The 13,120-nt window shown below is 47.9% G+C and overlaps 2 protein-coding genes across 2 annotated transcripts; both read right to left on the minus strand.

The window, feature by feature from the left end:
* Window positions 1–1,319: 1,319 nt before the first annotated feature.
* LOC124664065 (probable staphylococcal-like nuclease CAN1) lies at window positions 1,320–2,604 on the minus strand. Its single transcript, XM_047201667.1, has 6 exons — window positions 2,533–2,604; window positions 2,195–2,272; window positions 1,920–2,107; window positions 1,781–1,840; window positions 1,531–1,690; window positions 1,320–1,391 (listed from the first exon to the last, which is right to left on the minus strand). The coding sequence occupies exons 1-6, from the start codon at window positions 2,602–2,604 to the stop codon at window positions 1,320–1,322; spliced, it is 630 nt and encodes a 209-aa protein (XP_047057623.1).
* Window positions 2,605–5,855: 3,251 nt separating this feature from the next.
* Window positions 5,856–7,072, minus strand: LOC124659486 (BTB/POZ and MATH domain-containing protein 2-like). The gene has a single exon (XM_047197353.1). The coding sequence runs from the start codon at window positions 7,070–7,072 to the stop codon at window positions 6,059–6,061; it is 1,014 nt and encodes a 337-aa protein (XP_047053309.1). The 3' UTR covers window positions 5,856–6,058.
* Between the last annotated feature and the right edge of the window lie 6,048 nt (window positions 7,073–13,120).

Consider the following 13,120-nt stretch of genomic DNA (forward strand, 5'->3'; position numbering starts at 1 on the left):
AAGCAGTAGTTTTCGTACTGCATCCATTTTTGGTGTACACATGTAAAGTATGCACCGATCTGATCTTTGATTGAGACCAGGTGCCGCACCCGATTAATCTTCTCGGGAGGCGACGCAATGCAGAAGTGGTGGGAGGACCTAGGATCGACGCGTGAGACTAACCGCTTTGATACCATGTAGAATTGATTTGCTAGTCAGTTGAACCAAAAGTCCAAATCAATGGAAAAGAGACTAGGCAATGTATTTATATTCAACATTCGACACTTTTCAAGATGATGTCAAACCAGTACAAAGCTATACTAAGTACACCATCATCGCTAACGGCAGTACCAAGGTCCACAGTCAAAATTATTCTCCATTGAAAATTTGGTCACTGTGGGCACACAAATATTGTTCACCCCTCCACGGTTAATTTTGTTTCAGTGTGTCTAATGTGGACATATAAGCAAACGGAGAAAAGTAAATATCTGTTGGGACTATTGCAAGTGTGACCACGACATATATATCCCCCCTCCACCGTAATCGTCAGGAAAAGCATAAGTCCATCCCCATCTAGACACGGAGTGGCACTGGAACTTGTGATGACGTAGCTCTGTCACATCTCTTTGCAGAGAGAGTGCATTCGGCGTAAGAGATCATCTCATGTTAAGAACGAGAAGACATATCTGTGCGTTGTAGGAATTGCTCTCCCTTTCCCACGCGTTTTCCAAATCATGTGCGCTAATTCTCGTCTTGCGGCGCGATTTTTGTTTCTCTGCGCACCAAATTGTTCTTCTCATGCGCTAAATTTTCCTCTCTCAGTGCCATATATTCACGTCAAATCCGAGGAAGAGGAGGCACAAACCCCACCGCCACCGGCCGCCAGCGCTAATCCATCCCAGCCGCGCTGCTCTGGGCATGTCTCGTCGGCCGGCGCCGGCGTGGAATGAAGCGGCTTCGTCCCTGGGCATGCGCGGCGGTGTTTCTCAATCACCAATTCGCGTGTATGCTTCCCCACCTCCGGAGTATGTTAGATCTGACACTGCTGTCTCACATGTTTGGTGGGACGGAGCTGCTGCTAGTAGCCCCAATGTACCTTCTCCAGCAGATTGGTCGCACCTTCTCCTTATACTCGATGTGTAGATCTTCTCTTCTTTATCTTTTTGCATTCTGGTTGATTGGTGACGCGCTGCTAGTTTTCTTTGCTTCAGACCTCGTTTCTGTACAATTCTGAAGCTTTGATTTTGTACAGCTATTCATCTGTTCCAAGAATTTTGTACAGCTATTCTCCATCTGCTCACCAGTTGCATAATTCAATATCAAAAGCATGTTTCGCTGATTCATACACCATTTCTCAGTCTTGATACATTCCATTTCTTGCACTGTAAAGACGCAATTGCAAGACTAGATGTCTTTTAAAAGAAGAAACCAGGATCAGAAGAGAATTCAATACTTCTATTGGTCATATCCAGTATACAGACTTCAGTACGGATAATCCAATGTGATAATAATAAGACTTTGAGATTCGAACAAAAAAGTATGACTTTGTACCTGCACAAAGACCCCATTGCACACAACATCTCCAACCAGTCGACCGTACCAGTCAGTATCATATACAGAAATCTTTAAGGTTCTTCCCTGCACCAGCTTCACTAACTCCTCTTTTGCCTCTTTACCATAAGGCATCGAGTTCTCTGGTGCATCGATCCCTCTGCATTGCATTGTTGCATTTCATATTATCTCAACTGCAGTACAACTTGAAAAAAGTCCTCAAACATTGAGCACAAGAAGCGAGACAAACCTTAGCCTGACCCGGTACTTCTTTGCAAGAACCTGATCACCACTGAGGTTAGGAACTTGCCTGCAATTGGAAGTCATAAAAAGTTTCAGAAGCTGACACCATACACAAGCACAATCGATTGATGTTACTTCGAAGCGACCTATATCCAGCATCCACTATGATCTTCTGAAGCGCGTCAGCCTTCTGGTAGTTCTTGGCCGCCCGCAACTTGATCCGCTCCGCTGCAGCTTCCTGAACTTCACGGGGCACGTTTCCAGATTCATGAGGGTTAGCCATGTCAACATACACGGTGATCGTGTCACCGTCAGCCACAGCCTTTGCATCCACCTAGGAAACTAGCGTACAGATTTGTGAGCCATTCATTCGCCTTCCCTGGACAATTCTGAAGGACATATCAAGACAGCAAGGCCTTACAGGGAGCGTGTGCAGCTCATGCTTCACACCTCCAGGTTTGCTCGTGGTAGTGCTCCAAAAGGAACCAAGATACGACTCCTGCAATCACCGAAAAAGGCATCGAATTAGGGGAGGATTCAGTCAGTTCAGTGCCATGCTCCACATGCTGAATCTGCAGGCTTGCAAGCACTGGCAAGGTTCAGCAACCAATTAAATCGTGCAGAAACTTCTTCGCGAGTGAAAAATCTGATGGGAAGATCGCTAGTCCAGACATATGTAGTAATCATTGCTTAATGCGTAAGAACTCGGTGGTGCTATTTTCACTGGCGATGTCTAGTTCTTAAAGTAAGCAATAATACCTTTGGGAACAGGGCGCCGCGAGCGTTCGCGATGAGGACAATGGCGCCGATGGAGCACAACAGAACCTGCATCGGAGAAAGCGATGCGCGCTTCCTGGCGACGCCGCCATGGGCATGGACTCCCCTCTCGCGGCGACGCCCGTGGCTGTGAGTAGCGTACATACCACCAGGCGGTTGAGGAGATGGAACCCTCGGGGATCGAGCGCCGAGCCGGACCTGGGGCACGCCGCGACTGCCCACTGCGCCGCGGAGGCGGCAAGGGAGGCTCGCCGACGCCGGGCAAGACCAGGTCAGCAGCGTGTGGATGCTGCGGCGCGGCGGCGGCTTGGGCCCAACTGTGCGGCGTTTCGGGTAGTGTGTGCGTTCACCGTTAGGCCTGAACAGTGCGCACTCTCTTTGTCAGACGTTCAGCTTGAGAAAACATCAAATGGAACCCAGCTTCGTGGAGCCTGCTTTTTGAAAACCTCATGTTTTCACTATAATTGACTCTAATATGGATGTATCTAGATATATTTTAGTCTAGATACATCCATATTGAAGTCAATTAATACGAATCGGAGGGAGTAGAAAAGTTTTCGAAAAAAAGCATACAAGTACATATAGATATTTACCATGTAAGTAGAATTTTCATTGAATTATGTGGTCAGTCATATGCGCCCTACATATAAGAGACTCCAAAAGTGAATTTTGTAAATGACTACTTAGAGCCCTATTTTTCTCATTTTCGTAAAACCAAAATACAACATATTTTATAAGGCAATTTTGCACGTTCGTAGAAATTGTGTCCATATACCTCTCCAAAAGAATTAGGTCTTTTGAAACTTGTAAATACAAGCACAGAAATAAGTATTCATGGGGCACGGGGCCGGTACTGGGATTTCAAGGGACCAAGGCAAACCAGAACACGGTGCCCCTTTATACAAATTCATATTATTATGTCTTTAAAGAAATAAAAACCAAACACTCAAAATAAATGCTTAAGTGTTTAATAAGTATTCATGTATTTGCATAAAAAGGTTAGAGATGAAAGCAGAAAATAAATAAACCACACTACAAAAGGGTTGAAAAATAGAAATAAATTAGGAAAGTAAACTAGAAAGGAACAAATGTACAATGAAATAGACGAAAGAAAGAAAAGGAAAAAAAATAGAAACGACCTAGCATCATCACGCATCAGGTGACGATACCCCAATTGCACGCTATAAGCAGCAAACAGGGTTTGCCCATATTGATCGCTACAAGCAATACTTTGCAGTCAAACTCCGTTTTTACGCCCAGCATTTCAGAAGGAAGAGTTCATGAGCTTACTAGACATGTTCTTTTCCCATTCATATTCCTTTGCATCATTCATAGGCCCATGAAAGGTGAGATCTTCACCGGCTCCGTGGAGAAAATCCTAAAGCTTGGCGTGTGTATTGGTAGCAAGAAGGTGAGCGACTATGAGTACATTGGGGCCGAGAACCAGAAATTCATGAATGAACACTTGAAGCTGGAAGAATACACCGCCGTGTGTTTCAAGGTCATGGGGTTCCGCTGGATGGAAAAATGTATTGGTAGCATTTGTTGAAGTTATAGGCGTCAGTGAAGCAGACCTTCATTTCCCATTGTTCAAGTTACTAGCATGTGCAGAAAAAGGACTGTCCAGAACAATAGAAAAATCCATTTGTTCTTACACAAAGAACTATATAAACATCACTCGTGCAACAAATAACAGCACAGTGTCGCGAGGCTAAAGATAAGCACACAAATATGCGACATGGTATCTTCAGAACGCTAATTGTTGATTATTACACATAATTCAGTGAGTTGCAGCTAACTGGACTCAACAAAATAAAACACATGTGGTATTTTTGCCAATAAGATCATCGGTTGTCGTTGGCTTGAGAAGTGTGAGTCTGTGACAGTGGTCGTTGGCTTGAGAACTGTGAGCACCCTGCAAGTTCAGAGATACAAAAGATTAGCACCGTATTAGGGTTATGCAAAAAATGTGCCTCAGACAATATATACACTTATGTTGTGGAGTGATCACCTCCTTCTGCCTGGCTACAGTGTTGAGCATGTCTAATGATCAGCATCAGGGTTCACTCTGTATTCCTTTGCAATTGTAGGGTCAGAGAATTCCGAGAGTGGAATTAAAGCTGAGAGAGAGAACAAACCAAGCAATGAGGATACTAAGCCGTTGGCTGGTTTCAGTTATAAACCAGACTTAGATATATGTAAATTCGTACAATTCGCTGTGTTTGGTGTTTGCAACTTTTGAGCTATGTATGTTACTCCCTTTGGCCCCCTTTTAATTGACAAAGCGAGTATAAGTAAACCTAGAGGCTAAAACGGAGATTCACACCAACAAAGACGGGCCAGAGGGAATAGCAGAAATTTGTTTATCCTTATGTCTGGTTGCAGTAGTCATTCTCGGGAAATTTGGCCATTAGCCTGCCGAAGTCTAACTTTGTTGGGAACTGTTAGACATGTATCTTATGCGGGAAACAATTTTTTCAATAGCCGATCAACTGTTAACATTTTCTCAAGCTTTTCATCTCAAAATGACACCTCCAAATGCATCGTGGGGTGTACAAAACCTGAGAAGATCTGCTTGATTGGACAGCATATGAATGTCTTCAAAGTGAATACGTACGGGTCCATCTGTTTCTCATTCTCAGAATCTTTCATCTTCCGTGAACAAAATCGTCTGGACAGCATATGATGTCTTCAATTGTGATTCTCGGAGTTAAAGAAAAATGATCATCATCATAATGTTCAGCACCCAGCCTAATACAGTAATACCCACACCCTCTCCCCACCCTAACAACCATGTCTCCAGGTTTTCTATGTTTGGAATATTACTTGCTTGGTGGTTTTAGAAAAAAAGAATAGCACTTCATATTTATATTGCCAAAGTATCATTTCCAAGAAAATACACATTGTATTTACGATAGAACACTCATTTGTTTAATAGTCAGCGAACTGTTCCCCCTTCTCATAACTTCGAATAATCAAAACCTAGTCTGTACTTTTTGCACGTGATAGGTCCCATCTGGACACCACTGATTTCAGTATCAGATGAGTAATAGAAGTAAATATACCAGTATGCAAAAGGCATATTCCAGAACTTTGTCATGACATCATAAGTGCACAGAATTTCTAACTCCCGACATACTTGCACCGATCATAAAATATTCATGGAGATAAGACTACAGATAGTTAGATAGTTATAGACCAGCATAGCAAAAGTGAACATCCTAAAAGCTTCAGGACACAACATGTCCAAACCAGCACAGAAACAAAAAAACAGAATGGGATGCTGATTTAACACGACAACGTCCTTAACTTTGCATCTGAGTGATCTGACAGCACACTTATCGGTACTCATAGCGACTAAGCCCAACACTTAGCAAGATTCTGCAATATCGAGCTCCCAGGCTCCCCAAACAGAGATTGCATGCTTGACCTGATGTCAGAAACTACTCGCCATATATATACCAAAACAATACTGAAGCTATGCTTCTACGGCTGAGGTATAGACGTGCTATGCCCTAACCCTCTTTTTGAGCTCAGCAGTAATTGATGGGAATTTCAGAACTAGCAATGCATAACCATCGGTGAACATGGCCTCTTTGAAATTTTCCTCCACCGCAAAGAAGTCGATGCACTTTTTCTTCAACTCGTGGCAGTTGTGGGTTTCGGCGGAAGCTAAGATAGTTGCAACAGTATCTGCCGACACTTTAGCCCGTAGATTCTCGGCACAAATAAACTTTAGTCGTTCAAGTGCATACCGATCAGCCGCAGCGAGTAGATTCTGAAACATCTCAACAGAAGAGTCCTCAGGGTCAGCTTCTGCAGGCAATTCATCCGTGTATATGAACCGGAGCATAGCTTTGAATGTTGCAGGTGTGATGTCGTGCAACGTGATGGATGACATTGTAGCCTCAGCCATGGAACCGAACAACTCTGCTCTGAAGACCGGCGAGCGGGCAGCAAGCACTGCCCGGTGAGCAGGGAATTTCTCGCCGTCGATGGTGAATGACACATCTGTCCCATCAGTATTATCTAGCAGGCGGCCAAGATGAATCCCGATGTCTGAAGGCGGGACCAGGACCGGAATAGCACTGTCATCACTGACCATGATCGTGCATGTGAATGTGATGTGTCCCTCTTTCAAGAAACGTTTCTCCACATCACTAAGCTTCATGAACTGAGCCCATCCCCATGAGTCCTTGAGCCCACTGATTTCGAAGGTCTGGCACATAATTCCCATGTCAGATGTAGATGGTTTGCCGTCCCTACCCATCATGAAGACCTCGCACTTGGCCCTGACGCTTCTGGATTTGGTAATGTGCACGAGGAAGATGGAAATATATTCACCTTTGTCGGCTACCCTTCTCCCATGCGGGTAGCAGTCAATCCTCCAGAGGTGTCCTCCGGCGGAGACGACGTCGGAGTGGACAGCCTTGCCGATGGGAAACTGCTTGGTCTGCTCGTAGTCAATTCTGAACTGGACACAAGAGCTTACAATGGTGGTCCGCGCCTCTAGCTCTGTCATCTTGGCTCGCTTGCTCACTGAACATTTTTAAAGAAAATGTAAGAACAAATCAGCGAAAACAAATTTGAGCTAAGCGAATGAATCCAATCCGGCGCATCGAACAAGAGCACAAGAGGGCACTCACTGGCTTCAGCTGCCAGGGGTGGTGGTGGAGATTAGTGCCGAGGATCCGCCCGCAGCTCCCCCAACCTACCCGCACCCGTCTCGGAACCTCCGCCGTGCGCCGTGCGTCCGCCTGAGTTGCCCTCGCGCTGCTCGTCGGCTGCAATCGTGGCCGCCGCCTCTCGCAGGGAAACCCTTGAGCTCAGAACTGTTCTTTGCGGGCTTCCGGCGCGGCCACACGGATGGTGCGTGTATATGGGCCGCACTAGGAATACACAGGTTAAGGTACTCCCAGTCAAAATAAAAATAAAGTCTCAAAAAAAAAAGTCAAAATAAAAATAAAAGTGATTTCTATTTTCGTGCCCTCGGTTCCTTAGTTGTGCTCAGTTTTCCCCAGCTCCTTAGTTTTTCCTCAGTTTTCCCCAAATTTTTTTTAAAACCCGCAGAAGCAGCTCAGACGGCAGGATTCCCGTTAAGTTGACCGTTCCGTGCTGACATGTGAGGCTGCGTCGTGTGGGCCCTCGTCGCGTGGAGCTGGTAGAAAGGGACCACGTGGGACAGAACGAGATAGCGTTTGGTTGCACTTGAGCAGGAGCTCAGTTTTGTCTCTCTCTCGGCCCAAATTGGTATTTTCCCTTTTAAGAGCACCTTTTCCCCTCTTTCTATCTCTGTCTTTTCACCAAATTAGTATCAAATGTAGAGAAACTTCTATTTCTGCCTTTTGACCCTCGTTTTTTGCCCAATATGGCAGCAAATCTAGAAGCTAGTATATGATAAATTCACAGCAGTATAATCAGAAAACTAAGTATAATACATAAACTGCATACAGCAGCCAAAAGCAGCCAATAACATTGTTAATGTTCACGACAAACTAAGATGACAAAAAATACAAGACGCATGCAATGCATGGCCAGCTAGAAGATTCCTCATTGCTCATATATTTCTTCGTCGCCCCATTCGTGCATTATCCCAAGGAAATATTCATTGAACTCCTTCCGTCTGCAGTGTGCGGCCAATACATCCTCCAGACGGTATGGCCTGTGTTCATTTCTCAGACCGTAGTTTCCTATTCTATCCACATATCGTGGCCACTCATCCCAGGCCTTTGTATCATGAATGTACTCTCTGATATAACCCAAATCGGCGTAGTAGATGCAGCCAGGTAGAAGTGTCGGGTGCACTCTGGTGTCGATGGAGATACACCGGATATAATGCACGAAGAAGGCATGACTGCTAATGTTGCTGACCTGATGGAGAGAGCGGCTCTGAGTGTCCACACGGTACACCAATAGTTGGTCCTCCAAAAGCATGTTGTCCAACAACACAAGCAGCAGATCAACATCCGACTTCACAAGATAGAACTTGTCATTTCCAAGTTGTGGAAATGAAATTAGTCTCCATCTTGACAGTGCTCGCGCACTGCTGCAACTGTACATTGGTGCACACTATTCTTCCGGACTCAAAATTATCCACAGCTATTGCATACAGTTCACCATTGAACGGGGTAATGCAACGCAAACTCTGGTTCTCCATCGAAAAACTACCATCTCCCCAATCTTCATTTATATCCTTAGTTGGAGTGCTCTCATCGACCCAACTAATTTCGCTCGGGTAATGTGAGCAAACGAAGACCATAGTCGGGGATTTGATTACAGCGACTGAATTCAGAAAAACAGATGGCATCTGCACCTCAAACATAGTGTTCGATGCCTTTGTGAGTGGGTTCAGAAGCCGTATCTTGTGTGGCGGGTTCTTCTGGGCAAACACGATGACACCACGGCAAAAGCCGACGAAGTAGTATCTAAAATATATTGATGAAGATAACTGTTGGGGGGATGACCCCCGGTATGCCAAAGGCATGCCAAAACCGGATGGTTTGGGCCATCAAGATACCGGTTTAATATTTAAGCCGGAGGACAAACGTATTTGGCTAAGTAAAGCTAAGCCGGTATCCCCAAGAGGGGTATACCGGAACCGGATAAAGAAGATACCGGAAGGAGAGCGTGTCGGCACAGCTGGTCAAAGATTCCCTCTGGAGCTAGAAGACAAGGATGAGCTAAGCAAAGTGACTTTAATCGGAGCCCTGGCGCCAAAGAGAAGGGTGACGCTGAAAGAAGCCGGAGGACATCAGCGTCCCTGATTAAAGAAGACCCCGGCGTCATCCATGATTAAAGTAGCTTTGTAAAGTAGTTTGTCCAGTCAAAGATGCCATTAGGGTTCCTTGCACTGTAAGCCACCTTCTCCCCTATATAAGGAGAGGGGGCACAGCCTCATACGGGCGCGTCGTGATATGTGGTGATATGTGTGTTGCACTCCGATAGAGGAGATTAGAAGAAGAACCTTGTATCTAAAAACTTGTAACCTTGTGGAGATCAATGAAGCAAGCGATCTAGAGCAGAGTTCTTCCTTTTGTCTTTCTTCTTGTTTACCTGCCTTGTGTTGTGTTCTTGAGGAAAGCAACCGGAGGTTCATCCCATCTAGTCGCAAACCCTCCTCCGAATCCTCTAGCGTCCATTCGGCCCCAACTTAAGCCATCCCATGGCATCTGCTCGTTCGCCACGACGACAGTTGGCGCCCACCGTGGGGCAGAAAGTGGCGCTTGATGGAGTTCACATTCGGGCGGGCATCCTTGACGCCGCCGGCCAGCGAACGGTGTCCGTGCTGGTGCAGCATTTCTACGACATGGACTTCATCAACGACAACGCGGGCTGCTTCGCCAACGACGGCATCTTCCCCAAGAACGGCCGCATCCTCGAGTTCGGCAGCCACCGCATCTACTTCGGCACCGTCCCTGTGCGCCAGCGCCTCTCGCCGGTGCTGGTGGCGCCGGATCCGCCAAGATGGCTACATGCTGGCCGTGCGCCTGGCAGCGTGGAGGTGATGATGGCAGGCGCGGTCGTCGCCGGCAAAGAAGCTGTGGAAGAAGGTGCTGGGCGTGCGGCTTCAACCCGCGCGGCCAAGCCACCGCTGGAGCGCGATCCTGGCGTTGCGGGAGCATCTTCAACGCTACCAGAGGCACCACTCCAAGCGGCCATGAACGTCATCGCCACCCCCATCGCGCAGAACATCGACCCGGCAGCGGCGCAAGCAGAGCTGGAGGCGCAGCGCCAGAAGCTGCTCGAGAACGGCAAGGACATCATCCGGGCGCAGCGCGAGCTGAACCTAACCCTACGTGAGTACAATGCTGCCCATGGCTTTGCTTCTGTTAGCGCGCATGCTGCTAGGGTACCGGAAAACCGGCTTTAGGCTCGCAATCTAGATCAGGATCTGCGCAAAGAGATTCTAGCCGGTAAAAGTGCCTCTGCATCTGTGAGCATCATAGAAAAGCCCAAGTACAGTAGCCCGGATAAAACTATAAGAGCTGCTAAAGCTGCGGTAGAGCTGTGCAAATCGCTTTCCGGGGACGCTCTAGTAAAACAGCAAGAGCGCGTCCGGGACCTGCTTGAAACCATCGAGCAGCAAAATGCTGAGCAGCTGGCTAAGCTGAACAAAGCTGTGGCCTCGAAATCCGCGCGCTCAACAAAGAATGCCGGTAGCAAATCCCAGGGACAAGCATCGTCCCCTCATCCGGATAAAAGAAGAGAAAAAGAGGTGAATGCGCAGCAGATGACTGTGTATGATCCGGTCCTTGCCGGAAAACAGAAAGCCGGGCAATATGATGCCGGAAGGAAAAGCCAAGGGGCAGATCGAGGCTACGCCAAAAGGGGCTATGCCGGGAACAATCATGCCGGTAAATACGAAACCGGGAAAAATTATCAAGCGGCAAGGGTTGCATATGAAGAGGAAGATGAGATTCCCCCAAGGTACCGGCAGGCAAGGGCCGCGGTATCGGAACCGTATGATGAGGCTGATTCAACAGCTGACAGGCCCGTGGCATACCGGAATCCGTTGGGAGACCGCGTAGGAGAAAGGCACCTACCAGTACGGGATGCAAGGCACCGTCTGGACAGGGTGTACCTCTCAGAGATAATTGAGGAAGAAGGACCTCCGGGTCCAAAATGTTTTGGTCCGAGGATCATGAAAGAGGGACCGCCGGTTCGCAATTTCCAATTGCCGCGTGACACAAAAACATACGATGGCACCACTAAGCCGGAAGATTGGCTTGCGGATTACGTCACCACGGCCTATGTCGCTGGTGGCGGAGGAACGGTAGCCGGAGGCGGAAATCGCCGTTGGGCCGTGAGAATCATACCATCGTTCCTGGTTGGACCGGCAAGAATCTGGCTGAACAACTTACCAGCCGGAAGCATAAACGGTTGGTTGGACTTTGAGGAAGCTATTGTGAGCAATTTTAGCAGCACCTATCGGAGGCCAAATAGGCCGCAGCAGCTCGCTCTGTGCATACAGCGCCAGAATGAAACAGACCGGGATTACCTGGCCCGGTGGAACACCACAAGGAACTCCTGTGAAGGGGTGATAGAAGCACAAGCCATAGCTTGGTTTAGCAGTGGGTGCAGAAGAGGTTCACCGCTGTGGCAAAAGTTGCAACGGAACATGCCAGCAATATTGGCAGAGATGATACATGTGGCGGATAGCTACGCATTGGGAGACCCAATGCAACCGGCAGTACAAGCTGAGCCGGAGAAAACAAACCAGCCACAGCAACGACAGGAGCCATACCGGGACAACCGGCAAAACAAACGAAGGGAAGAGTTTCCGGATCGAAGGTATGGTCCACAGCAAGTAGCCGCGGTGCAGGAAAATTCCAGCGCCAGCGGGAGCCAAAGGCAAAAGACCGGATCGCAGCCATGGGCGGGTCCTAAGAAACAATGGGTTGAGAAGAAACCTTGGCAAAACAATGAGGAAAGGTACACCATGGAATCCGCAATGGACCAGCCATGCCGGTGGCACACACCAAACCCCGGAAGGCCGGCCAATCATTTGACAAAAGATTGTACTTGGACCAGAAGGTTAATGGGCCAAGGTGCAGCAAAAGATGCCGGAAAACTACCACCACCACCCCCGCTTACCGGACCAAACGCTATACCGGTGCAGCCTCAGCAAAACAGGCCTCCACCACAACAGGTTCATCAGGTGGGAGACGCCAGTGGCCAACCACCTCAGCCGGCACCTTTGGGCCGGAATGTTTACTATGACCTAGATATGTGCTGTGTTGTGTTCGTTACTGAGCCAACAGACAAGCAAAGCCTGCGGTGCCGTTCCATGGAAGTGAACGCGGTGATGCCGGCAGTCCCAAAGTACATGCTTTGGTCTGATCAAGAGATAAGCTGGTCGCTCAAGGATCACCCGAAAATAATGCCTAATCCGGGTGGTTACGGTCTGGTTGTGGACCCAATCATGCATGGGCCAAACGCTCGAGTCAAATTCAGCAAAGTGCTGATAGACAATGGGAGCAGCATAAACATCATGTACCGGCACACCATGCACACACTTGGAATAACCGAGAATATGCTGCAGCCAACGCACACAACTTTCCACGGAATCGTTCCGGGGCTGTCTTGTTCGCCCATGGGAAAAGTCCGGGTGGATGTTTCATTCGGTGGACGTGATAATTGCCGGGTGGAAAACCTTCTGTTCGAGGTGGTGGATCTGGATAGTCCTTACCATGCACTGCTGGGAAGACCGGCATTGGCTGCTTTCATGGCCTCGACCCACACGGCATATCTCAAGATGAAGATGCCGGCACCTCGTGGACCCTTAACTGTGGTGGGAAACTATAAAGTCTCACTGGAAACCGCTTCCGCTGGATCGAATCTGGCCGAATCGCTGGTGATTGCAGAGGAAAGAAAAGAATGCAGACCGCGGTTGCGCTGGCTCAATCTTCACAGTTGAGTTTAGCGGCAATGAGTGGAAGTTTGGGCACACCGGCATTCAAGCCAACCAATGAAACAAAAGACATTGTGCTGGACCCGGCTTACCCTGAGCGCACCGTCCGCATCGGTGCCGGCCTCACTGAGGCATAGGAAAGCGCGCTCACCAGCTTCC

This window comes from Lolium rigidum, chromosome 6 (genome assembly GCF_022539505.1).
Source record: "Lolium rigidum isolate FL_2022 chromosome 6, APGP_CSIRO_Lrig_0.1, whole genome shotgun sequence".
NCBI classification, from domain to species: Eukaryota; Viridiplantae; Streptophyta; class Magnoliopsida; order Poales; family Poaceae; genus Lolium; species Lolium rigidum.